The sequence below is a fragment of the Rhinolophus hipposideros genome, assembly GCF_964194185.1.
Source record: "Rhinolophus hipposideros genome assembly, chromosome: 5".
NCBI classification, from domain to species: Eukaryota; Metazoa; Chordata; class Mammalia; order Chiroptera; family Rhinolophidae; genus Rhinolophus; species Rhinolophus hipposideros.
Genome location: NC_138051.1, coordinates 21,672,855 through 21,700,740, shown reverse-complemented (window position 1 = coordinate 21,700,740; position 27,886 = coordinate 21,672,855). Strand labels below are relative to the sequence as shown.

The following is a 27,886-nucleotide window of genomic DNA, read 5'->3' as shown; positions in this document are numbered from 1 at the left end:
AAGCTATTTGATTGGGCATGAGAAAAACTAATAACAGATTGATTTAATTTATGAAAGGAGAAAGAGGAGGGAGAGAAGAAAATAACGACCTATTTGGGGATAGTGAACTTTGTTTTCCTTTCTTTGGCTAAGCTGCTGATTAACTGGCAGCTAGTGAAGAGAACAATCAGGATCTTCTGCCCCTGGGAAGCAGGATGGGTCATCAAAGAAAGCAGTTGTACTTGTTTATAAATTCTTCAGGAGACCTTGGGTGTTTAACAGACTTGCACGTAGGACGTTGTCTCTGCGTTATGTCTGCCACTGTCCTCCTTAGCAGTCCCTTGCCAGGTCTGCATCAGAATTTCTCACTGGCTTTAATTACGGTTTTGCTTCCATGACCTTTTCTTTTCATTTTTGTATTTGTTGGTGTGTTAGATGGCCTTTCCAAAAGTTAATGCTTTATTTTTCTGGGATTTTGTTGGCCACTGTAAACCATTATTTTAACATTGTGTGCATGTAATTTGTTAGTTCTCAGGTCAAAAAGTCTTAGTGTGTTTGAGACTATATGGGAAATCTGAATCACAATATGTATGTAGTGGATTTCTCTGGGCAGTTATCTAGAAGAAATTAGTAAGCCAACAAAAAGTAATTACCCTACTCGGTTTATGCTCTTTTGCCTTACTGTTGCTTTGAAAGTTTAGGTCATGATTTTTGAATATTTTGCAAATTGTCTTCTTTTTTCTTTTTTCAAAAAGGCTTTTTAAAATTATTATTTTTTTATTAGTTTCCAGTACAAAACAACATAGTGATTAGACATTTATATACCTCAAGTAATAATCCATATTAGTCTATTACCCATCTGACACTGTACATAATTATTAGGATATTAGTGACTATATTCCCTATGCTGTACCATATCTCCCCATGACCATTTTCTAAAAATTGTAGGTGACAGTCAATTTTATTTTATGTTAGTTTCAGGTGTATACATAATGGTTAGACATTTATGTAATTTATAAAGTGATCCCCCTGATAAGTCTTGTACCCATCTGACATTATACAGTTTTTACAATATTACTGACTATATTCCCCATACTGTACATTACATCCTCATGACTATTTTGTAACTACCCATCTGTACTTCTTAATTCCTTCACCTTTTTCACCCAGATCTTCAATCTTCTTCCTACCTAGTAACCATCAGTTTGTTCTCTGTATCTGTGGGTCGATTTCTGTTCTGTTTGTTCATTTATTTTGTTCTTTAGATTCCACACATGAGGTCAAATGGTATTTGTCTTTATTAGTATGACTTATTTCACTTAACGTAATACCCTTTAGGTATCCATGTTGTCGCAAATGGTAAGATTTCATTCTTTTTTATGGCTGGGTAATATTCCATTGTATCCAGTTTCTTTATCCAGTCGTCTATTGATGGACATTTTGGTTGTTTGCATATCTTGGTTATTGTAAATAGTGCTGCAGTAACCATAGGGGTGCATATATTGTTTTCAAATTAGTGTTTTGGCTTTTTTTGGATAAATACCCAGAAGTGGAATTACTGGGTCATACAGTAGTTCTGTCTTTAATATTTTGAGGAACCTTCATACTGTTTTTCATAGTGGCTGTACCAGTTCACAATCCCACCAACAGTGCACAAGGGTTCCCTTTTCTCCACAATCTCTCCAACACTTGTTGATTATTAATGATGGTCATTCTGATAGGTGTGAGTTGATATATCATTATGGTTTTATTTGCATTTCTCTGATGATTGGTGACTTTAAGCATCTTTTCATATGTCTATTGGGCATCTGTGTATCTTTGGAGAAGTGTCTATTCAGGTCCTCTGCCCATTTTTTAATTGAAATTTATTTATTTATTTTTTTGTGTGTGTTGAGCTGCATGAGTTTTTCATAGATTTTGGATATTAACCCCTAATCTTATGTATGAGTGGCAAATATCTTCTTCTATTCAGTACGATGTCTTTTAATTTTGTTGATGGTTTCCTTTGCTGTGCAAAAACTTTTTAGTTTGATATAGTCCCATTTGTTTATTTTTTCTTTTGTTTCCCTTACCCAAAGAGATATATCAGTAAAAATATTATGGATAATGTCTGAGAGTTTACTGTGTATGTTTTTTTTCTAGAATTTTTATGGTTTCGGGTCTTACATTTAAGTCTTTAATCCATTTTGAGTTTATTCTTGTATCTGGAGTTTATTCTTGTATCTGGAGTAATAAGGCAGTCCAGTTTCATTTTTTTGTATGTATCTGTCTAGTTTACCCAGCACCATTTATTGAGTAAATTGTCTTTACCCCAGTGCATATTCTTGTTTCCTTTGTCATAGATTAAACGACCATATAGACATGGATTTATTTCTGGGCTCTCAATTCTGTTCTGTTGATCTATGTGTCTGTTTTTATGTCAATACTATGCTGTTTTGATTACTATCTATTGCCTTGTAGTATAGTTTGATATCAGGTAGTGTGATACCTCCAGCTTTGTTATTCGTTCTCAATATTACTGTGGCTGTTCGGAATCTTTTATGGTTCCATATAAAATTTAGGATTATTTGTTCTACTTCTGTGAAAAATACCTTTGTCATTTTGATAGGGATTGCATTGAATCTATAGATTGCTTTGGATAGTGCGGACATTTTAACTATATTAATTCTTCCTATTCATAAGGACAGTATATACTTCCATTTATTTGTATCTTCTTTAATGTCTCTGTTCAATGTCTTAAAATTTTTTTGAGTACAGGTCTTTTGCTTCCTTGGTTAAATTTATTCCTAGGTTTTTTTTGTTTTGTTTGTTTTTTGATGCAATTGTAACTCGCATTTTTTTTTCTTAATTTCTCTTTCTGATAGTTCATTATTAGTGTATACAAATGCAACCAATATCTGAATATTAATTTTGTATCCTGTTGCTTTACTAAATCATTTATTAGTTCTAATAGTTTTTTTGTGGAATCTTTGGGTTTCTCTCTATATAATATCATGTCACCTGCAAATAATGGCAGTTTTACTTTTTTCTTTCCAATTTGGATGTCTTTTATTTCTTTTTCTTTTCTGATTATTGTGGCTAGGACTTCCAGTACTATGTTTTATAAAAAGTGATGAAAGCAAAAATCTTTGTCTTGTTCCTGATCTTAAGGGGAATGCTTTTAGCTTTTCCCTATTGAATATGATGTTAGCTATGGGTTTGTTTGTTGGGAGCTTGTTGATTTACTGATTAGTAGTACTCGTTCAGTTCAGATTTTCTGTTTTTTCTTGATTCAGCCTTGGAAAAGTGTATGCTTCTAGGAATTTATCCATTTTTTCCAGATTGTCCAATTTGGCGTATACCGTATTTGCCGGCGTATAAGATGATTTTTTGGCCCCGAAAAATATGCCTCCAAGTGGGGGGGTCGTCTTATACGCCAGGTACACTTCAGATAGACTGCCCATAGTGCTTGCCCCATGCCATAGTGGCCTCCCGATGCCCGCCCACTTCATTCCACATACCGTTCAGGTATCAGCAGCGCTGCTGGGTGTATGCTCGGCTGTTATGCGATTTTGCTGTTATGCGATTTTACCACACTCGCAAAATCGCACACAGCCGAGCATACACCCAGTATGATAGCGCAAAATCGCGAATCGCGATACCATACTGGGTGTATGGTTGGCTGTGTGCGATTTTGCGAGTTGGTAAATTCGGGTTACCGTATATTTCTTTACATATGCATTGAAGATTCGCGATTTTGCGCTATCATGGTGCCTGTTAGAATGTTGAAGAGCTCGCACTTGCGCACTAGTGAGGTCCCAGGGAGATGCTGATGCAAGGGTGGACCAGACTGCTATAGTGACAGGGCGGGCAAACAGGGAGCAGGGACCAATCAAATCAGGCTTTGTATACAGCCAACAGCCAACCACAATACTGCACCATTGTACAGTACAGCATAGAAAATGTCGACCAGTCAAACCCCTATCATCCCTATCATGGCACCAGCCAAAAGAAAGAAGTATGATGCAAATTTTAAACTGAAAGTTATTTGGTGTGTGGAAGGTGTGCGGAAGAGGGGGTAGTCTTATACGGCGAGTATATAACAAACTCTGTATTTTGAGTGGAAATGTTAGGGGGTCGTCTTATACGCCCAGTCGTCTTATACGCCGGCAAATACGGTAATTGCTCATAGTATTTTCTTAAAATTTTTTCTGTATTTCTGCGATGTTCATTGTCTCTTCTTTTTCATTTCTGATTTTATTTATTTGGGCCCTCTCTCTTTTTTCTTGATTAGTCTGGTTATAGGCTTATCAATTTTGTTTATCTTTTCAGAGAACCAGCTCTTGGTTTCATTGATCTTTTGTATTTATTTTTTTCACCTCCATTTTGTTTATTTCCACTCTCGTCTTTATTATTTCCTTCCTTCTATTCACTTTGGGCTTTGTTTGCTGTTCTTTTTCTAGTTCCTTTAGGTATGAAGTTGGATTGTTTACTTGGGATTCTTGTTTCTTGAGGAAGGCCTGCAATACTAGTGAATTTTCCCTCTGAGGACTGCTTTTCCTGTGCCCCATAAATTTTAGGTTTGTTTTCATTTTCATTTGTCTGAAGGTATCTTTTGATTTCTTCCTTGATCTCATTGTTGACCCATTCATTATTTAGTAGTGCGCTTTTTAACCTCCATGTGTTTGTATGTTTTTTCAGTTTTTTTCTTGTAATTGATTTCTAGTTTTATAACATCATGGTCAGAGAAGACGCTTGAGATGATTTCAGCTTTCTTAAATTTATCGAGACTTGTTTTGTGGCCTAACATGTGGTCTGTCATGGAAAGTGTTCCATGTGCACTTGAAAAGAATGTTTCTTCTGCTGTTTTGGGGTGATATGCTCTAAAAGTATCACTTAAATCCATCTGGTCTAGTATGTCATTTAAGGCTATTTCTTTGTTGATTTTCTGTCTGGAATATCTGTCCATCTGTGTCAATGGGGTGTTAAAGTTCCCCACTATGATTGTGTTACTGTTGATCTCTGTTTTTATGTTGGTCAATATTTGTTTTATATATTCAGGTGCTCCTGTGTTGGATGCATAGATGTTTACTAGGGTTATGTCCTTGTTGGATTGATCCCTTTATTATTATGTAATGTCCTTTGTCTCTTAGTATAGTCTTTGTTTTAAAGTCTATTTTGTTTGATGTAAGTATTGATACCCCAGTGTTTTTTATTGTTTCCATTTGTGTGAAAAATTTTTTTCCATTCTTTTACTTTCAATCTATCTGTGCCTTTCGATCTGAGGTGGGTCTTTTGTAGACAACATAGGCATGGGTCTTGTTTTCTTATCCATTCAGCTATGCTATGTCTTGTGATCTTTTGTTTGTTTGTTTTCCCCTTCTTCTTAAAGAAGTTTCTTTAACATTTCTTGTAATATGCTTGGTGGTAATGAATTCCTTTAGCTTTTTCTTGTCTGGGAAGCTCTTTATCCTTCAATTTTAAATGATAGCCTTGCTGGGTGGAGTAGTCTTGGTCTCAGGCCCTATCTTTTCATCACTTTGAATATTTCCTGCCACTCCCTCTGGCCTGCAAAGTTTTTGTTTAGAAATCAGCTGATAGTCTTATGGGAGTTCCTTTGTAAGTAACTAGTTGTCTTTCTCTTGCTGCTTTTAGGATTCTCTCTTTCTCTTAAACCTTTGCCATTTTGATTATGATGTGGCTTGGTGTGGGCCTGTTTGGGTTAATCATGTTTGGGATCTGTGCACTTCCTGGGCTTGTATGCCTATTTTCTTCACCAGGTTAGGGATGTTTTGAGTCATTATTTCTTCAAATAGGTTATCACTCCCTTGCTCCCTCTCTTTTATTTCTGGTACTCCTGTGACGTGAATGTTGTTATGCTTGATTTTGTCCCAGAGGTCCCTTAAATGAAAACTATCTTCATTTCTTTTTGGTACCAATTGTATGCTACCAATTTTCTTCTACCTTGTCTTCCAAATTGCTGATTTGATCCTCTGCTTTTTCTAATGTGCTGTTCATTTCTTCTAGTGTATTCTTCATTTTCGTTTTCTTTATTTCCAGCTGGTTTTTTTCTGTGATTTCTATGTCCTTGTTTATGTTTACTATCTCTTTGTTGACATTCTCATTAAGTTCCTTAAGCATTCTTATAATCAGTATTTTAATTTTTATCTCTGATAGGTTGGTTGCCTCCATTTCATTTAGTTCTTTTGCTGGAGTTTTCTCCTGTTCTTTTAGTTGGGACAGGTTTCTTTGTTTCCTTATTTTGTCTGCCTCTCTGTTGCTTCTGTGTATTAGGTAGATGTCCTGTGTCTCTCAGTCTTTGCTGGTGGCCTTAAGTAGTAGATTTCCTGTGTGGTCCAGTGGCACAGTCTCCCTGATCACCTGTGGATGAGTTCCAGGAGTGTCCCTTGTGTGTGTTGTGTGTATTCTCCTGTTGTAGTTGAGCCTTGATTTCTTTTGATTTGTCAGTGGGTGGGATTGACTCTTAGGCTTACTTGCTGTGAGGATTGGCTATGCTCACAGCATATGAGCTGCTGTGTGGGTGCTGACCCCTGAGAGGGGGATTCATCCCAGCGACCTCTGATGCCTGTTGAGACCTCCCTTTGGGTGTTTTGCTTGCGGGGCTGAGGGGGTCGTGCTCTGCTGTGGTTTAAGGCTGGCGTCTGGATGTGTTGTTTCTGGTGTCTCTTGGGAAGGGCTCTAATGCAGGCCAATTTCAGCGTAGCCTGTGACTGGCCCAGTGCTACCTGGTAGGAGCTACAAAGCTATATGCAATTGGTTACTACCTGTGTTGGATGTAGGACGTTTGAGGGTATCTGTACTGTGAACCGATGCTGGCTTTTACCAGTATCAGGACAGGGACAACTTAGCAAAAGGTCCAGGGTTCCCCCAGGCCTGTTTCCACCTGGTGGCTGCCCGTAAGGCTCAGCTGCTGAATGAGCCTCCTTAGGTGTGTGGGCCAGGCTGCTTGACTCAGTGTTGACATTGCCCCTAGAGATGTGATCTGAGTTGCGCTGGACAGGGTCCCAGGGAATCATGGGGTGTCGCTGGTGGTTTTTATAACTTATAGATTAGTTCTTCACCAGTATTGAGCCTGTGGCCATTTTGTAAAATGCCCAGAGAACACCATAGTCTCAAACCCACAGATTCCCAAGAGCCACCCAAGAAAGGCTGCAGCACGAGCTGGGGCTGACTGCTCACCATCAGAAGTTTCCCAGGCCACTGAGCGCCATCTGCTGTTGTACAAGCCTCCTGCAGCTTGTGGGATGTTGGGGGTGGTGGGTGGGAGAGCTGGCTGTTCAGGAGCTGAGATCCCCTGGGTGGTACTGAGCTAGCTGGATTGGGTTGGGTCCACGGGAGTTACCAAGGTGGTGTGTGCACAAATGGAATTTACCAGACCAATGGGGTCTCAGATTTGCCCCTTTGTAGTGGGTTCAACATAGGAAAGATGGTGCCCTCCTGTAGGTAAACTCAAGGTAGGCTTTACACAAGATAATGGCAGCTGTCTCTCTAGACCTCGTCCTGAAGCCACACAACTCAGACTTTCCCTGTATGTCTTGGTGCCTCTCAAGTTGCTGCCCCTCAGCTATATCCCAGGGTGAGTGCTCGCAAGTGAGTGAGTCTCTGTGAGGGCCCTATAAGAGGACATCTGGGTTTCCAGATGCCTTCCCTGTACTGGGATGGATGGACAGAATCCTTACTGATTTTCACTGCCACATGTGGGGATTCCTCTTCCTGGCTCCGGACCCCAGGAGCCTCCGCCACTGAGATGTCCCCCCCAGTGCTCAACCACTACCTGTGGGTTTGGGGTCAGCCCGTTTTGCATCTCCTCCCCACCTACCAGTCTCAATGTGTCCTTTTCTTTATATCTTTAGTTGTAAGGGTTCTGTTGAGCTAGTCTTCATGTGTTTCTTGAGGTTGATTGTTCTACAATTTAGTTGTAATTTTAATGTGATTGTGATCATGGGATGTGGCTGCATAGCATTTACCTATTCCACCATCTTGGATCTTCTCACAAATTGTCTTTTCTGTAGTCAGATTTAGTTCTGCTATGTGCTATAGCTTATGAAGGATGGGAATAATCATAATTTTTGTTTTCTTGCAGTCAAAGACAATTGGTTTGTTAGATGTCGATGTGTATGGCCCTTCAATTCCAAAGATGATGAATCTGAAAGGAAATCCAGAATTATCACAGAGTAAGTAAGAAGAGAGAAATAATTTGATAATAGTTATACTTTTATTTAGTATTTAATACCTGCTGGGTACTAAATAAAAGTCAGGCATTTTACCATGTACCATGTGTACTCTATACACAATGTAATATGGTAATTCTGAAATTAGATTTGGAGCCAGAATTCCAACTCTGTCACTGACTGTGTGGGTTTGACTGAATTGTTTAACCTCTTTGTGCCTTAACACCCCCCCATAAGTAAAATTGGGTTAACAATGACTGTTATCACTCAATTACAAAATTACTGTAAGTGTAATTAATGCATTTAACACAGTGCCTGGTACATAGGAAGTGATCAAAAATTATCTCATCACCATTGTCTCTTTACATTAAATGTTTGGATGTATGGGAGTATTTGAATAGAAAGCATATAATATATTTGTGTTAGAAGAGATGAAAATTATTTTCTGTAATCAGCTTTTTGTCTTATTTGTCTTAAAGTGTTTAAAAAAAACACACCCAAAACATTAGTTTCTTTTCTCAGCCTTCAGTGCCATCGATAGAACAGAATACTTTTTTTAAGTAAATCTTTAATATTTAGTACTCTTGTTATTACATTTTCTCAGAAAGCTATGAAAACTTTCAGAACAAGAAAATGCTATGATCGAAAAATGAAAAATTGGAACAACTGGTATCTTTTCTTGAAAAATGGTTTTAAATGAAATTAGTTTATTAAAATTTATTTCTAATTATAATGAGAGTATAAAATTGAATGATTTCTTTTTGTTTCTTATTGGGCCTTTTATTTTTCATGGATCTGGAACAAAATGACTGTGTTTACTGAAGGGTGTTTATTGAATTATCTATGTACATAATAGAAGTATGTTTTTTTGTTGTCATTAAAAGTTGTAGTCATTGTTTGCTGTTTAAGGTGCTTTTGTTTGTAGTTTAGTAGTTGGAGTCAATTACAATGTTAAATCTGGATAATTGTTTATAAGACAATAAGGATTCTTCTTAACATTTTGAAGGAAACTTAAAGAGCTAGTGATGATAAAATTGACCCTAGCAGTTTCACACTGCGAGCACCACTTAGTTCTGTTTTCTTGTTTCATGAAAATATGAACTTAAAAAGCTAAGTTATTTTAATTTCTTTGTTCTTTGTCCTTTTAGTGGAATTCATACTTAGTTTGCAAATATATGACATGTGCCAAGATGTCAAACTTTCACAAAGAAGGAATAATGAATTTACATACTTTAAATGATAGACTCATTATGTCTATTTCTTGATTAAAGTAATGTGAAAACTGGTGCGTGCAGCACATGAGTGATGGCAAAATGGAGCCCTTGGTGTCAGTCTTTTCTTAAGTAGTCTGTTCAGTCTATGCCAACATAAGTACTTGAAGTGAACTTTAATTTCCTTCTTCTTGTTTTACTGAAGCTGTAATCTTAAATTTGATGTTTGCAAATTGGCTGCCATTAAATCAGCTTTCTGGTAAAGATGAGCTGCTGGAAATCTTGGAAAGCCTGAAAAGAATACTTTGTGTGTTGACAAGCTGATCTTAAGTCCCCCAAGAAATAATCTGAACGATTAAGGCATTCACTTAAAAGAATGTGTTTTTTTTCTCTTTTCTTTTCTCTTTTCTTTCCTTTCCCTTTCTCCTTCCTTCCTTCCTTCCTTCCTTCCTTCCTTCCTTCCTTCCTTCCTTCCTTCCTTCCTTCCTTCCTTTCTTTAAGAATGTGGATTCTTAAAAGCCCAACTTATAAATTATTCTTTGAATCTTACATAAACCTGTCACTATTATACTAATTGGCATCATTTTGACATTTCTGTATTTTATCATATTAATTTATCCTGTTGTACTCTCTATTACAGAAAACACAATGCAACATGAAAATATCTAACAATAAAGAAAAACGATGAAACATTTGTTTTCAGCAGTTCAGATTTTGGGGAGATAGGCCAGTGAGTGGAATCTCAGCTTTATAAATGTTCCTCTGTTCTCGGACTTAGATAGACAATCTTAGGGACAGTAAGGCTTCAATATTGTCCCTTTTTCTTCATTATTTAGATACATGGTAATGTAGTTTGTCTTAGTTTGTTCATTTTAAAACTCCGTATTAGGGTTTGCAGATTATACATTTATTCATATTCTCATATATATTGGGGACAGGGGTTATAGAAAAACCACACTATTTTAAGTTATATAGTTGTAATAGTTTTGGATTTCTTAGACTGAGAATGCTTCTATCAGCTTAAAATGACAGTAGTGATTTCTACATGTTATAATGCAAAATTGTGGTAATAGGAAGCCTAGCCAGTTTATAGAAAGAGTATTACACAAAAACCTCAACAGGTTGACATTATAATGACTGCAAATGACCAGTTGCTGTGGGAAACTAATGGAATTTAGAGTAAAATCCATATGCATTTGGGAAAACTGTCATCTAAGCGTGAATATACCTTTTTTATTTTTAAAGAACAAATACCACTTATTTTTGTCTTTTTTAACTTTCCAGATAATATGATATTCATATTTCATATTACAATATAGCCAAATTATAACCCTAGAAATTATTGAGTAGAAAGGTTTTCAGTTGAAATTGCAAGTCAATATTAAGTGGTAATTGCACACAGAAATGTGTTGTTGCATTTCAGTAATGTAAATATTCTTTTTGTGACCTTGTTGAGGATTTTCACTAAGCTTTCTCAAATACTCGTATTGGTACAAATAATCTGCTTTCTTTCACAGTTTTGTGATGATAAATCACTTTCAGAATACTTGTGAATTTATTACCACTTAGTTTTACCAAAGAATGTCTTTTAATGTACTTAGCCAATTATGTAGGAAAATTTGAAGGCTGTGGAGAGAGGTTACTAAAATTGAAATGTCAAGTAATTTTATTGAGGATGATATAGTGCTTATTAAAGATTAAATGTGAGACTTTTTTTGAGTAGGATCCACATGTCTTTTCTGTTTGGGGGGATAGACATTTTGTACTCATGTCACAGTATCCTGCTCTTACCTATCCTAAAGTATTAAATAAGTTTAGGAATTGCGTGTATGGGCTTATGAGAAAGAGAAATTGTGGAAAATTAGCTTGAGCAAGTGACCTTTTAACATAGCACTCCTCTCCAGTAGTAAGCACTCCTCTCCAGTAATAACTACAACAAGTAAAATTTCTTAGAGGTAATTTAAGTGCATAAAGAATGACAGTGAATTCTATTTGTTTCTGAAGTCACCTTGCTGTTTCCTTCCAGGGAAGAGAGTCAGGGGTGTTACTGAAGTTGTTGATGTGGATGATTAAATTCTGCTGTAGTGGATGTTGCTCCCAAAGCTTCTCATTTATAATTGGCTTCTTCTGGTCATTGTTTTTTGGACCCTTGGGTTTCATCTGATGCTAGAGTTTCTCTGATGATCTTTGGGAAAGGTTCAGGGATGCATTCCATACTCCCCGTGTTACAGGGATGACGTTTTCCTTGTTGCTTTCCTGGATTATGTTGATAACCTCTTTTATACCTAGAATATTAAGACATGGTGATATTCCTAACATAATCAGGGGTTAAGGAATAGCCAGCTGCTTTTTGGAGTTTTACTTGCTCTAGTGCAAACTTCCTTAGCCGGGGCTGCCCCAAATGAAGTCACTGAAGGCTGCCTTATTTAATCACAGAACAACTAAATGTATTTTAATAGCTACTGCCTGTTACTTTTGGTTTTCTTTCATAGGATGGCAGCAAATAGTGTTGACTAGATGTATCTGCATATATGTCAAACAGGCCATACGTCTTGGTGTTTATGATTAACACCTGCCGTAAGACAGCAATGCCTTTTACTTTTTGAGTTGTATCACAGGGCTATCCTTAAGATGTGTAGCTTAACAGTGCACTACATTCGTAATGTGACCATATCAAGTACACAAGGCTATTTGTACTTCAGATTTCTCTTTCCAGTCTAGTTCCAGGTTAAAAAAAAGCAAGTTTTTTCTTATTTCCAAAGTTTTTGATCATTTTCAATGTTTCTCAAAATTATCAGCACATTTTCAGTATCTTCTCAAATGAAAAAAATAAAAGAGCTTACTATTGTTAGGTAGTGGGAGGATTAACTTGCAATTTTTAATACTCTATTTCTGTGCCTTGCAAAATTTTTGCTTTTTAAAATAGTCTCCATTATTGTTGATGCATAGTTACTTTAATCAATTCACTGGGCACTTTAGAAACCTTTTAGGGGTACTTTAATAAAACACGCTGTTCTTGTTTTCTTTCTTTCTTTTTTTTTTTTAGGTTAACAGAAAGTAAAGCATTTAAAAAGGAGTGTTCGGTGAAAGCAGGATGTCAAATGAATTTTGAAAATGGAAGATGTGGGGAATGTTGGTCCATGAATTGGGAACTCTAAAAGAGGCCATTAATAATGACACTATACTAAGAGACATGAAAAGCTTTGTTGGTATAGCATGTGTGAGCCTAACTAGGCAGAGGAGAATTTAGACATGCTACCAAAAAAAAAAAAAAAAACCAACACAAAAGGAAGCATTGAAATAAGGCATATTTTTCACCTTCCTTCTGGACTTCTGCTCTAGAATGTGTGTAGATGGTATGTCTCCATACAGGGTAATGTACTGAAATAACATCTGGTTCATCAAGATTGGATAGATTTTTGTACACCCATATTCACAGCAGCATTATTCACAGTAGCTAAAATGTGGAAGCTACCCACATGTCCAGCCATGGATGAACAGATAAGAAAAATGTGCTGTATACATATAATGTAATGTTATTCAACCTTGAAAGGAAATTCTGACATATCTTGCAACACAGATGAACCAAGCGGACGTTAAGTGAAATAAGCCAATCACAAAAAGAGAAATACTGTCTGATTCCTCTTACATTGAGGTACTTAGAGTAGTCAGAGTAGTCAACCTCATAGAGATAGAAAGTACAGTGGCTGTTGCCAGGAACTGGGGGGAATGGGAAGTTATTGTTTAATAAGTATAGAGTTTCAGTTTTATAAGATGAAAAGAGTTATAGAGATGGATGGTGGACAACCATCCACCAATGACGGTTGGACAACATTATGAATGTATTTAATATCACTGAACTGTGTACTTAAAATGATAAAGATGGTAAATGTTATGTATATTTTACTACAATGAAAAAAACTGAAAAAAATAAAAGATTGAATACACTTGCTCTGCAATATTACCAGTACTGGATATAACAATACAGGGTTTCTTCAGTAGTATTTATGGAATTGACCCAGTGAATCAATCTATTCTTTAAAAGAGTATTGTTATAGAACTGGGAGAAAATAGAATAGTGGTGTCTCATTGGGAGACTTAGATAGCTTGACTATAAGCTTTCTCTAATTTTCAGTTTGGGAACTTCACTAGCTGACAAGTTGTTATGAATTATAGCCTAAAATTATATTTTCATATCATGACTTATTATATTTAAAATCCTTAATGTTATCATTACAATATGACCAATCTGTAACATTGCCAGTGTTATAAAGCTCTCTATGATCATCTGGTCCTTGCCTTTTATCTACTTCTACAGCCTCAATTTCCACAAGCTTGCCTTGTTACTCAGTGAACACCAGTTAGTGGCCTATGTTTCACAAAAATGCTAAGCTCTACGCTGTCTCGGGACCCTCACATACAGAGAGTGCCAAAAAATGTATACACATTTTAAGAAAGGAACCTTAAAATTGTAATGCTCAATATATACCGATAACAAAAGATGAATACAAGGCATGTTTGACTTCTGCAATTACAAGAGGTGCTCAAAGTGATTACCATCAGCGTGCAGACACTTCTGATTACGACAAACTACTGCTTGAGCAATGTTGACAGAAAGTTTCCACTTTGATTCATTTTTTGGCACCCCCAGTATTTTATTCTCTCTGCCTGAAATGCCTTCCACCTCTACTGTCTTCCATTCCTTTCCCACAACTAATTTCTACTCATCAGGTCTCAGTTTTAGTGTTTCTTCTTCCACAATGCATTCTCTGACTCCTTATTGCAATTGCAAGGATAGAGTTTTTGAGTTATCTGTTTATTTTTACCTTTATTTATTCATTTTCATCTCCCCTGGTAGACAATACAACATCCACAGAGCAGAGGCTTTCTTACTTGGTTTGTTTCTCTAACGCTTGGTATATAGTAGATATACAAACCTTAGTTGAATAAATGAATAAGCTTTCTGCTAAGTGTCTTGTCCATTCATTAGCTGCATACTTTATTTTCTGCTTTGGATATATGGGTAACTTAATTTGCAAACTATATATCTATGTGTGTGTATATATATATGTATATATATATATATACATATATATATATATATACATAAAATGAGTAGTACAGTTTTAAGACATTATCTTAGCAATTTATCTTTGTAATATATCAGAGTGGCTGTCTTACATTGTCTTTTTCCATTTTTTATTTCTTTCCGTTTTTAGGAAAAAAGAAAGAACCCCTATAGTTATGACTTTGACTTCTGAGGATGATGTTCTATAGAGTGACGTGGGTGCTCCCTCACATTGTTTCGGTGTGGCAAGACAGTGCCAGTCTTGACGTGGGTGCTCCCTCACATTGTTTCGGTGTGGCAGGACAGTGCCATGTCTTAGCTTTGAAATGTTAAGCATTGCTCTGCTTGCTTATAACAGGTAGTGTCTTGTGGGAGCCCGAATGTGAGCCAGCATGGAAACGACAGTGTTCAGATTCCCAGCTCTGGGACTCTGAACAACCTGGAAAAAGAGAAGGAACTAGAAGCTCAACACACACCATCCTTCTTTCCATCTGTACTGCCAAGCTGAAACAGTGCATGGACTCTGATACACAGATTTTATTTGTGACTATTTCTTGTGGAAATTGGTACTAGTAATGGGTTAGGAGAAGTGATGAGTGAGGAAGCAGTGACATAAGGTTTTGATTTGATTCTGCTATCTCTGAGGGCTTTCAATTAAGGAAAAGAAAGCAGAAATAGCAGCTTGCAGTTGAATGGGCTTTGGGATTTCCCTTGTAATCTACAAACCGCATACTTTCTTTGAAGTGATGGAATGTTGTAAAGGGGGTCCTCCAGAAAGCAGAGCCCTAAGCGGTACTAATTAATTTACTAGGGAATGGAAAAGTGGACTGAGGAAGGAGGAAGGAGGGAGAGCCAATATGAAAATGTGCTATCAAGCTGGCTGTCGCTCCATGTGACAGATTGCTTGACTGCATGGGACTGTATAAGCTCCATCTCAGGACAGGCCATCTGGGAGGAAAGGGGAAGAATTTATCTAATGGTGTCTTTTTTCCGTTGAGCAAAGGCTCACCTAAGGAGGTATTAACTCACCTACACTTCTGAGTTCTGAGTGAGTGAGTTCTGTCAGTGTCCATAGTTCAACATCAACATGGAAGTTTTGAGGGAGGCGGTGAGAGGCGCACAATGTATAGGTCTGAAGTGCGGGATGGTCATGTGGTTCCTTTGTGACATTGGTCACAACCCCTGTGGAGCTGGTTGCCACAGTGGTGGCTGACATGAGAGATGAGTGAGGCTAAGTGTCTGGGATGATGCATGTGGGGCTTCTGATACGTGAGGATGGAGGTGGGAAGCTGAGTTCCAAAGTCTTGATCTGAAAATGTGGCTTCTTTATGATTGGGGCTTATGGGGGACATGCAATGCAGGTCAGTTTTAAGTGCAGCAGTGTTGTGGGGATTGGGACTGGAATATAAAGGCTAAGTTTTAACTGGTACATATGAGATAAAGACAGATCCATGTGTAAGTCACTTCGTTTGTCACTTGGAAGATTGCACAATTTGATACTGCATGTTGTACACTTAACCCACAACCCTCACAATAAGCAAGAATGTTCTTACTGTCAGATTGGGCAAGAATAGTGACTAAAAAATTGTGATACCAGTCTTAGTAATAAGGAGGACCTGAGTTCAGTGGGCTCTATTTGGATAGATGAGTAGGTACCACAGTCATTGGAAGAACATTTGAGGCTTTATTCTTATAAATGTTTATCACAGATTCTGTGGCTATAAAGGGACACACACACACTCACATTCACACACACACACATACATATATATTTAAGTAAAGCATCTTTTAAAAATTTGTGACTTACAACTTAAACTAGCACAGGCTCAACATAAAAATGGTTGCTGTTAATCTATGCTTATTTTATTTTATTTTATTTTATTTTACACTTTCAGTAATGTGTTTTATTTTTTTTTTATATATTTTTTATTTTTATTTTATTTTATTTTTTACATCCCTCACACCGTGAACCCCCCTCCCCCCATCCACCACCACCCCGACCTCACACCGAGCCATCACATTATACACATAAAATTATAGTTGGCATTCATTAATGTCCAGCCTCTGGTGTACAATGCCATGACCAGGCATCCACAGCATCCCTGAGGTGGTCTCCCAAACAGGACACATGTCCATCGGACACCCAACAAAATCCTCAAACACTATTGAATAAGTTCCCCAAAGTAATTCTCAAAAAACCCTGAGGCCATCCTGTGGTCACCAGCCGCCCCCCAATCCCTTCACCCTTCCCCCCATCCCCAACCCCCTCCCCCCCTGCCCATCTAACAACTCTCGGTTTTTTGTGTCCCCAAAACTGTTTCTGATTAGTTCATACACATATTCTTTTCTTTAGATTCCGCATATAAGTGAGATCATATGGTACTTGTCTTTCTCTTTCTGACTTATTTCACTTAACATAATGTTCTCTAGATCCATCCATATTGTTGCAAATGATAAGATTTCTTTTTTCTTTATGGCTGCGTAATACTCCATTGTATAAATGTACCACAGCTTCTTAATCTAGTCATCGACCGATGGGCATTTCGGTTGTTTCCATATCTTGGCTATTGTGTAAAGTGCTGCAATAAACATAGGAGTGCACACAGATTTTGAATTGGAGTTTTGGATTTCTCTGGGTAGATGCCTAGGAGTGGAATTACTGGATCATAGGGTAGTTCTATCTTCAGATTCCTGAGATACCTCCATACTGTTTTCCATAGTGGCTGCACTAATCTGCAATCCCACCAACAGTGCACTAGTGTTCCCTTTTCTCCACATCCCCGCCAGCATTTGTTGTTTGTTGATTTATTGATGATAGCCATTTTGACTGGGGTGAGGTGGTATCTCATTGTGGTTTTTATTTGCATTTCTCTGATGGTTAGTGAGGTTGAGCATTTCTTCATATGTTCTTGCCTTCTGTATGTCCTTTTTAGAAAAATGTCTCCTCAAGTCCTCTGCCCATTTTTTAATTGGGTTGTTTGTTTTTTTGGAGTTGAGTTGAGTAAGTTTTTTATAGATTTGTGATATTAATCCCTTATCAGATATATCATTGGCAAATATCTTTTCCCATTCAGTAGGATCCCTTTTTGTTTTATTGATGGTTTCCTTTGCTGTGAAAAAACTTGTTAGTTTGATGGAATCCCACATGTTTATTTTTTCTCTTACTTCCCTTGCGCGAGGGGATATATCAGTGAAAATCTTACTCTGGGTAATGTCCATGAAGTTTCTTCCTATATTTTCTTCAAGATATTTTATGGTTTCAGATCTTACATTTAAGTCTTTAAACCATTTTGAATTTATTTTTGTATATGGTGTGAGGAGGTGGTCCAGCTTCATTTTCTTGCATGTGTCTCTCCAGGTTTCCCAACAGCACTTATTGAACAGACTGTCTTTACCCCATCGTACATTCTTGCTTCCATTGTCGTAGATTAGATGGGCATATAGGCATGGATTTACTTCTGGGCTCTCTATTCTGTTCCATTGATCTATGTGTCTATTTTTATGCCAGTACCATTCTATGTTTATTTTAAACCTAGTTTTAAAATTTGCAGCTACGTCAAAAGTGAAATGTCAAAGGAAATGTTATTTCCATTTATTTAGCAAACAGTTATTATCTTCTATGTAGTTGGTAGATATGAGAAATACTTGGTTCTTAGATATCAGATCAAATAAGATTTGCTCCCTGCTCTCAGGAGCTTATAGAAAGACACACTAGCCAGTGATCAGAAACATAATTTAAGTAAACGCTGTAATAGAAGTATATAAGCTTGGTTCTTTGTGAACCTAGAGATGGTGACTCTAAATCCAACTGGGAGCTTAGAGAAGGCTTCTTGGAGAAGGTGAGTTTTGAGAAATAGGTGAGCCAGGAGCTTGTTGTAAGATGGGGTTAGGGATTGAAAGTGAATAGGACAGTCCAGGTAGAGGAAATAACGTGTTAAAAGTTTGCAGAATACAAGTTGTTTGGCATGACAGAAGTGAAGAACGTCTGTAGGTGAGTTGCAAGAGTAAGATTAATGGTATCTTGTGCTTGTTTGAGGAGGTGAAGTGTAATTCAAAGGCTACGAGAAGCTGGCATGGATTTTAGGGAGGGGAGTAGCACTACCCGCTTTGCATTCCAGCAGGATCACTTTGGCAGCATTGTGGAGGAAAGGTAGTAGGACCGGATGGGAGGTAGGGCCAGTTAGGATTCTATTACAGTGATCCAGGTGAGATGTAATGAGGCCTGATTTACGTCTGTGGTAGTAGAAATGGAGAGGATGGGACCTAATTGAAAGGTATTAAAGATATTGGATGAATAGAGTTTAGTAATTCATTGAATATGAATGAGAAAGGTCTCTAGGATGGCTCCTGCATTCCTGGGTTTAGTGACTGTGTCATTCATCAGGATGGAGCAGATAGGAAAAAGGAATGACTTTAAGAGAAACAGTGATGAGTTAAGGTTTATGTTCAATTTGATGTCCACAGAGAGTTAGTCAACAATTGATGGCAACGTGTTGAGAGTTCAGTAGAGTGGTGTGGGCTAATGACACAGATTAGGGAGTTAGCAGCATATGTGGAGGTGATAGTGAAGTGGTTAGTTTAGATCACGTGATTTTCAGCTAGGAGTGATTTTGCCTAGGGGACATTTGGCAATGATTAGAGACATTTTGATTGTCACAGCTGGGGGATCTCGTGGGTACATGCCAGGGACGTGCTAAATATCCTGCAGTGCATAAGATATCCTCCCACAACAAATTGTCATCGGGCCAAAAACGTCAACTCTGCCGAGGCCGAGAATCCTGATTTAGATAATGTAACCCAAAAGAGAGTTTTAGAGGGAGTCAAGAATAGGAGTGAGGTTAGAGTTTGGAAAATAACCTAAGGTGATCAGAGAAAGACTAAGGAGGGGTGACCAGGGAAATAGAAAGAAGACAAGGGAAAAACTACACCCTGGAAGCCAAGAGAGAGTTTTGGGATGACGTGGTTAACATTTTCAGAGTGACTAATAAGATAATAATTGAAAATTATATTTTAGATTTGACCGTATGTCCAAGTTTTCAATTTATGAAACTACTTTTCTGAAGACACTGTATACAACTTGTGTTGTGCTTCTTGAAGAAATAGGCTTTATAAAGTGTATTATATCTGGCCTTTGGGAAATCAATCATTTGGGAAACGTTTACTGAGCATGTCTGTAATGGTACTGTGCTGGCTCCAGGGAGAAAAGATGAGTAAGCTATAAACTCTATTCTTGAGGAGCCTAAAAAGAGATGGAAAATGTCAGCACACTGAGTACCGTAGGAACGTATCCACAAAGAACCATGGAAACAGGAATTTCTAATCTTTCTATGATGTAGTCCAGCCAGCCCTGGGCCTTAAGAAGTTCCGACTATGGGGAACAAAAAAGAGCAAGAGACTGGGCATATTAAAAAAAAAAATTAATGAAAAGATTATGTTTATCTTTTTATTTTGATATTAAAAGTGGTCATTAAAACTGGGAGTGATATATTCTATCAGTCATGAGCAAAATATATATGTGAGATGTTTTATTTATAAATCCCAATATAATATACTGCTTTCTACTACCTCCATCCCCAAATAGTCCGTTCCCGTTAGAATGTGCCTGAAGCTTGTCCCATCTCTGGAACCTTCCTCCTTTGCCCACTTTGGTTTCTTTGTAATCCTGGGCAGAGACTGGAAATGGTAGTTGTAACTGAGGGCTGTGGAGAGTTGGGGGATATTTGGAGAATCTGTGGGTTTATCCTGAAGCTGGCTTTTCCTCTGATCTATCCCTTCCCTCCAAAACCAATCACGCTCATCTACCACCTAACCCCAGGTTTGACTAGAAGTGAAGTGAGACTTTTTCACACAAATTTGACTGATGTCAGGGTTCCTAATTTAGATGATAAATCTGCTTATTCTATTCATCTTTCACGTCTTCTGAGTATTTTTTTTATAGCATAATGTAGTGCAGTAGGTCCTCAAAATTTATGGTCTCTGGAGCCTTTTCTGCTCTTAAAAATTATTGAGGATCCCAAACAGCTGTTGTAAATGTAGGTCATATTTATTGATATTTACCAAGTTAGAAATTAAATCCGAAAAGTTAAAAAAAAACTTATTTATTAAAAGTAACAACAAACTCATAAACTTGTTAATGTAGATAACATTTTAATGGAAAATAAGTATTTTCTGAAGTGAAAAATTAGTGAGAAGAGTGGCATTGTTTTAAATTTTTGTAAATGATTTTAATGCCTTGGCTTAATAGAAGACGGTGAGATTTTCGTACCTACATTTGCATTCAGTCTGTTGCAATATGTTGTTTTGGCTACCGTATATGAGGAATATCCCGCCTCACATGACATGTAGTTGAAAAAGGGAAGGATATTTTAATAGTCATCTCAAATAAGTGTGGATTTTCATCTTCGATACTGCACCAAAATTTGACAAGTGGTGGTTTCTTAAAGAAACTAAATAGTTGCAGTGTAGAATCTGAGACCATATTAAAGGACTTTTCATAGTCTGTTATATTAAAATATTTGGTCTATCATAGACTTCGAATTGGATTTTATAACATCATGCATTGGTCATTTAGAGAGTATTTCATTGAATTATGGTGGTCTTCCAAATATTTACACATTCCATTGTGTAATAGAAAAAAATCCATTTGTTAATACTGTATTATTACTTATCTTATCAGATAGTTCTTTAGGTATTGGGAAGCTGTCAAACTCATGGTGGCCAGATACAGTTTTGCAAGAAATTCTAATTTTACTTGAAAGCTTTAATTTTGTCAGAGGTACCCACAAGTATTGTTGATTGTGTTTTTTGTAGTGACAGACTCATTTCATTTTGTATGCCAGATACCCAAATCTGAAGAGCCTTCATCTGTCTGTCTTTCAAATAAAAATGGTGTTCCATGAAAAATACGTCTAGTTTAGCTTACAACTCAAACAATCACACAAGTGTTTTCCCTTGAAATGGTCATTATAATTCAGTATGCAGCAAAGGTGCTTTATGTATACTTCCCATTTTGTCACAGTGTTAAAAAGACATGTACCCAACAGTCAAGATTTAATAAATGATTTTTACTATTTCATCCAGGACATTCTTCAGCGAAACTGGCATTTATTTCTGTTGTCTGGTGCCTGGTGGGGGAAGAATATGATGACAACTCACTAGTACAGTTTAGTGGCACTGCCTTGAATTTGCACTAGCAACCCAGTGAAAAGCCAAATGATATTTCAGTATTTTTACGAAAATAGTTTTACCCTCTTGGATCATCTGAAAGGTTCTTAAGGATCTCCAGAGGACCAGAGACTAGACTTGGAGAACTGCTGGTTTAATGGAAAGTTCTTTAACCGGAAGTGAGAATTCTTTGTTTATCATTTAGTAATTGCTTGTTATGGATTTAAGGAAATTATTGACCTCATTGTTTTTTCCTTCCTTTTTAAGAGTGATGTGGAAGTGAGTGCTTTACAAATGAAGTAGCTTGTGTCTAAAGTCTGGCAGTATTATTTTAGATGTGGCACTTTGTAAACAGGTCCTGTAGAGATTTGAACTAGTTCTTTTCATTTGTTTTGTTTACTATACTGGCATTAAAGTGCCTGAAATTGATAATCTGTTTTTGATAAACTTGTAAATAAATTTTCCAAATATAATACTTGAATATGATCATCATCCATGCAAATACTGCCATCATGTTGGAAGATAGACTATAAAATACAAAAGTTGTCCTTAAGCTGCTTGGATTCTGATTAATAAACACTCAGAAATAGCAGTACAATGTATTTTATGCTATCACATAATTGGTCTAAATGATATATAATATAGGAGACCAGAGAGGCAAGGTAGAGGGTGGCGGAAGTAGAGAATGGCTCTATGAGATTGACAGAAATTAATGGGACCTTAATGGAAATAGGGAAATAATGTATGCCATAGCGCAAAGAGAACATGTCGTACTTCTCAGTTATGCTTTTCCCTTCCCAAACTAATAGCTGTTCCCAGTTTCCCTCTTCCCTTTCTGTGGTTGGGGACATCGTTTTTCTTGTACTCCTTTTCTTTGGACAACTCTGAGGCCTGTGATTTGTGCTGCTGTTAAGCCAGTGTGATATGGTGGAAAGATCTTGGGCTTTGGAGTCAGACTGACCCAACTCCCAATTCTGGTGGCACCATTGACTTCTTTGTACTTGTGGGAAAGTTCCACATCTTTGAAGGCAATATGAGAAATAAGTGAGATAATAAACGTAAAGGTTCTCAATAAATATTAACTTCCTTTCATCATTATTACAAGTAGTCAATAGCAACAGAGAATGCATTAATTAAGATGATAGCATGCTGAGATGAAATTTATGTGTTAGATTGTTAGAGTAAAAGACAGCACCAGGGAGGCAATAAGGTATACTGGTTACCATGAGATTTAGAGTCTGACAGATTTGCGGTCAAATCCTGACTAACTTATATTATTACCTGTGTTTTCTTTGGGCAAATTAACTTAAACTCTTCAAGCCTTAGTTTATTTGTATAATAAATGGGAATGGCTTTAGGAAGATGGTCAGCAAGATCTCCCCAAGTATTTATTTCTTTAATTGAATACGATTTTGTTTAGCTGTAATTGTCATGAGTATCTTGACACACACTGCCCAGTTCATGAGGTCCATCCATATATAAAAGCTGAAAATACTTACTATCAGGGTCCTTTACAGAAAAAGTTTATCAATTCCAGTCATATGCAATTTGGTTACTTGGAATCAGTTTGAGTCTTCTGAGACTTACTTTTATACTTTGGGTGGGTCCTGACCAGGCTTAGCGTAGGGCTAATTTCCCCCAGTGCTAGGCTATACCTTTCTGAGGATTCTACCATGTATTGTGAGATCTTTCCTCTCTGGCTGGTGGGAACATAAAAACGATTCCCAGCCATGTGCGAGCTTCCGGAACTGTCCTTTGATTCTTTTCTGGTCCCAGGGCATTTCCTCTCACTCACGTGCAGATGAGTACTCAGCGAAGATGGCACAGGTCATCTCTGCAGTTCTCTGGAGGCCTCTCTCTGTGTTGCTCCCTCCTCTCATACTCTGCCCCAGAAATTCTCACTGCCTTGCCTTCTAATTCTGATTCTTTTTCCTGCTCAGTAACGTGGCTGGGCTTTGTGTGGATTCCCCTTCCCTATGCTGCAGCCTGGAAACGCCTGGAGGGCCGGAAACAGGGCAGTCACAGGGCTCATCTCCTTGTGTCACTTCGATCGTGGTCCTCTGCCTGTTGTCCATGTCTGAAAATGTCGTTGTATATGTTTTGTCCAGTTGCCTGGCTTTTTTGAGTGTGTGTATTGATGGATTAGGGGATAAATCCTGTTCCTGTTTCTCTTTTATGGCTGGAAGCAAAGTTACGTTCATAGCTTTTCCTTTTTCTTTTTTCTCCTACATACTCTCTAGGGCACTAAGAAGTCAGATGATTCCACCATGTTTATAATCAACTTTGTTTTCATAGCAATTAAATGCCATAACTACTTGTATTAGTCTGAGTTCTTTAGAAAAACAGAACCAATAGGCCAGATAGATAGATAGATAATAAGGAATTGGTTTACATGATTATGGAGGCTGAGAAATCCAACATCTGCAGTCAGCAAGCTGGAGTCCCAGGAGAACGGATGGTGTAAGTTCCAGTCTGAGTCTGAAGGTAGGAGAGGACTGATGCCCAGCTTGAAAATAGTCAGACTGTCCTTCCTTATTCTGCCGTTTTGTTCTGCTCAGGCCTTCCTTCGATGGATTGGATGAGGCCCTCCACATTGGGAAGGACAACCCGCTTTATTCAGCCAATTGATCCAGATGTTCATCTCTTCCAGAAACACCCTCACAGACACACCCCGAATCCTTTTAAACTATATACCCCTTTGCCCTGTCAAATTGACATAGAATTAACTGTCACATTGCTGGATCTCTCAGCCTTGCCCTTCATCTGATTTGTGTCACTGAATCTTAACAATGCTAAATTCATAACCTGTGGTCCCTTTTCCTCCCACTGTGGAGGTGATTCCTGAGTTTCTAGAGTAATCTCAATCTCATTTCGAGGAGCTGTGTCCTGGGGTCACTTTACAACACAAACACATAGCATGTTCAGGATGATTTGACAGGGACTATTTATGAAGATATGGAAGAAGTGTAGGGAAACCACAAAAGAAAGCGTAATAGCTGTTGAGTAACAGTTGAGCAGTTACTACCTCTAGGCCTGAAGATGTGAGGGAGAGAACATATCCAAACCTGGAATGAGACAGTTCTGTAGTGATGTCTGCCTTGGGAGGGCACTGACACTCGGTGGAGGGACACAGCCAGCCCAAGACTTCCCCCCAGAGAGAAAGCAGGGACATTAAATCCCCTGACCTCCCTCTCCTTCCTCTTTCTCCTCTGCAGTCAGTGGACAGGGTGAGCTGGAGGAGCAAATGACAGATAATCAGCAAAGACAGGGAGCTGGGTTATAGTAACTACCTGGTCCCACTCCTTCAGAAGCAGATGTTTCAAGTCACAAACCTAGGATTTGAGATGAGAGGAAATCTAGCTTCTGACAATCTAGATTGTCATCTTCTTGCCTTTCTGTGTGTACACGGTCACTCCTAAGTAGTGTTCCATATGTGCACTGAGGAATTGATGAAAGCAAGGAGGAGAAATAATGTTAGATTATCTAGATTTGATTCAAGTCGTCAGCAGGTCTCTATTATAGATAAGGAGGGTAATATAAAAAATTAGCAAAGTTTGCCTAGGATAATACTCCAGATACTCCATAACCCACAACGTATATGTGCATAAGACAATTACCCAGAGGAAAAGAGGAGAAAATATTGCTGTATAGCAAAGTGGTTTATTCACTTCTGAAGCATAATTGTGGCAATTATTTATATGTAATCTGTACTTATATGTGAGCTGTATGTTACATGCCTCTTCTACTTTTAATTTATTAATAGACATAGATGGGTAATTTTAGGTTTATTTCAGTCTTTCTGTAAATCATTAAGAAAAACCTTGGTGGAAGCGAGGCATTCCTAGTTATAAATAGACTGAGGACATTTAATGTTCTCAGTCTGGTAATTATCCATGAATTTGGAGCATTGGGGAAAGTGGCTGCTGCTCTTCATCTTTGGCTGTGTATGAAACTCAGTTTGTGGAATTATAAAGTTGTGGAATCCACAAATGTGTGGTAAGTGATGATCTGGCTTCTGCCTAAACACTCAGAGTGAGGGAGATTTTGCTGTTTCATGATAGCTCTATTTATTGCTATTATTTTGAACACAAATCTGCTTTCTTATGCTTTCACATGTTTTTAGTAGTTCTGCCTCACGACAACCACTGAATCTAATTCTTTTTCCTTTGATAACCTGTGAAATATTTGTATACCATGAAGACAGCCTGAAGTTTTTTCTTAGCTAAAACAACTTCCAGCCTTCAACTTTTTCTTACATAATGCAATTTTGAATATGCTGGTTGTTTCCCTGACCATGGGACACTTCGTGGACAAAAAAGGGGCATCATAATAAATCTAACTGAAAGTAATGTCACTGGGTGATCTGATAATAAATTCCTAATTAGACACATCATGGTGGGTAGTCAAGCTCCAGGCATGTAGTTTGTTTAGTAAAAGGTTTATTTTTGCTTTAAGCCAGCTCTGTCCACTGTTTCTGTGCATCTAGGTTAACACACCTTTGAAATGCCTCTTTTCAGACTCCTCGGAGGTGTAACCACCCTCAATGGATCATATAATATTGTTAATTATCGTGGAATTCAGTCCCCACCTTGCTTTCTCTCCTTTCATGTAATCTTCCCTCCTTAAGTCCAAATGCATAAAAGAAAGTACAATCTGTCATTCTAGGAAGCATTTTCCTCAGTCTGTTGAGATCTCGCTTCTAGGTGTATCCTCTGTTTGGCTTAAATAAACTCTAATAAATTCTTATAACATAATTTTCTATACATTTGGATGTTCTGTCCACACTTTGTCAGATCCCAAATAAATGAGGTTGCCCAGACTTGAACATTATTTCTAGGCATAGTCTGAAGTGACGTAATATATGCACTTTTAATCAGCCAATGCAAAATGGGTGAACAATACAGTGAAAGAGGAAGAGTGACAGAATCAGTTCTTTATACTTCTTTACTTCTTTTTGCTTATGCTTACCTTAGTCCCATGGTTATGGAAGTCTGTAAGGAAACAACACCTGAATTCATCACATTTCCTTAATCTCTTATTTTCCTATTGCTCGTCTGTGATTTCCCCCGCTTAAGCCTACATTCCTCAGCTCCAAGGACTAGACAGACTGCAGTCACTGTGAGGTACTTGAATTTACACATCGCAACTTCATTTAAACATACTCATTTTCAAAAACCCTTTTGGCATGTTGACTGTGGTGACATTTATGTTCTGGTTTTGCTATCTAATTTATTGCTAGCCGTTGAAAGGCGGACTGTTTCTTGGCCTTATTAAAATATGCGCTCACCCTGTGGGAAGATGGCCTTTAACCTTTATGGTACATAAAGCTGTATACATAGCCAGCAATGAAATTCAAGTAATTAATAAATATTGGAGGACATGTAAGGTTCTGTTTATAGCCATAATTTATATCATGCCTGTTGTTGGTTATCATTTTGTGAAAGCAACAACAATAAATTACAAACTAATTTGTTGCATCTTCCTTAACAATAAAATGAATGTAGCATTGTGGCACTGAGCCAGGTAATATAAGAAAGCAGAATCCAATCACTCAGTAAAGAGATTAGTTGGATCTTCAGTAATGTACAGAATATCACTAATTTAAAGCAGGCTTAAATGTTGTGTTAAGAGATTACTTAAAAAATTGAACGAATGTGTGATATATTGGGTTGCACGAAAAGTCATGGGCTTGAAAAATCGTAGTACCACAAAAAACCAGCCAGCCAGCCAGCCAGCCAGCCAGCCAACCAACCAACCAACCAACCAACCAACCAACCAACCAACCAACCAACCATTTAACATGCTAGCCAGGTAGAACCCTCCTGGAAGAAGCCCCTATGTTCTGTGACCCTGTCGTGGTAAACATACTACTTTTAGTTATGAAACAAATAAAATCCATTAGTGTTAGTTAACTTTTTAGTATTAAGTATAGAAAAAAAGTTTTATAATCATTGTGGTACTATATGCTCGTATTTTTTAAAGGTATTTGAAACATTTAAGAAACTCAAACACATTGAAGAATCTGACATGTTAGCTTTGTGATTTTAATTTGAAATGTTTAATAGATATTAAACATATGATGTATTAACTAGAGTTACGTTTGGTTATGAATGAAAGAAAACCCAACACAATAGTAGCTTAAACAAGATAGCTTATTTTTCTTTTACATAAGAGTTTAGAGGCCATCCATTTAGGCTGGAATGACAGTTTTATTCCACAAAACCTCCAGGAACCAAGGTTTTTCCTAGTTTCCTGTTATGCTACAGGTAAGGGGATTTTAATTTGAAAGATGT

General features: G+C 37.5%; 1 protein-coding gene across 6 annotated transcripts in view; it reads left to right on the top strand.

Annotated features, from left to right (window-relative positions):
• The window catches only part of NUBPL (NUBP iron-sulfur cluster assembly factor, mitochondrial), a 268,056-nt gene that overhangs the window by 97,110 nt on the left and 143,060 nt on the right, over positions 1–27,886 (top strand). For all 6 annotated transcript variants that reach the window (XM_081050177.1, XM_081050175.1, XM_081050178.1 and 3 more), the window contains one exon: positions 8,063–8,153. In XM_081050177.1, coding sequence (XP_080906303.1) covers positions 8,063–8,153 — 91 coding nt within the window. The remainder of the gene's footprint in view (positions 1–8,062; positions 8,154–27,886) is intronic.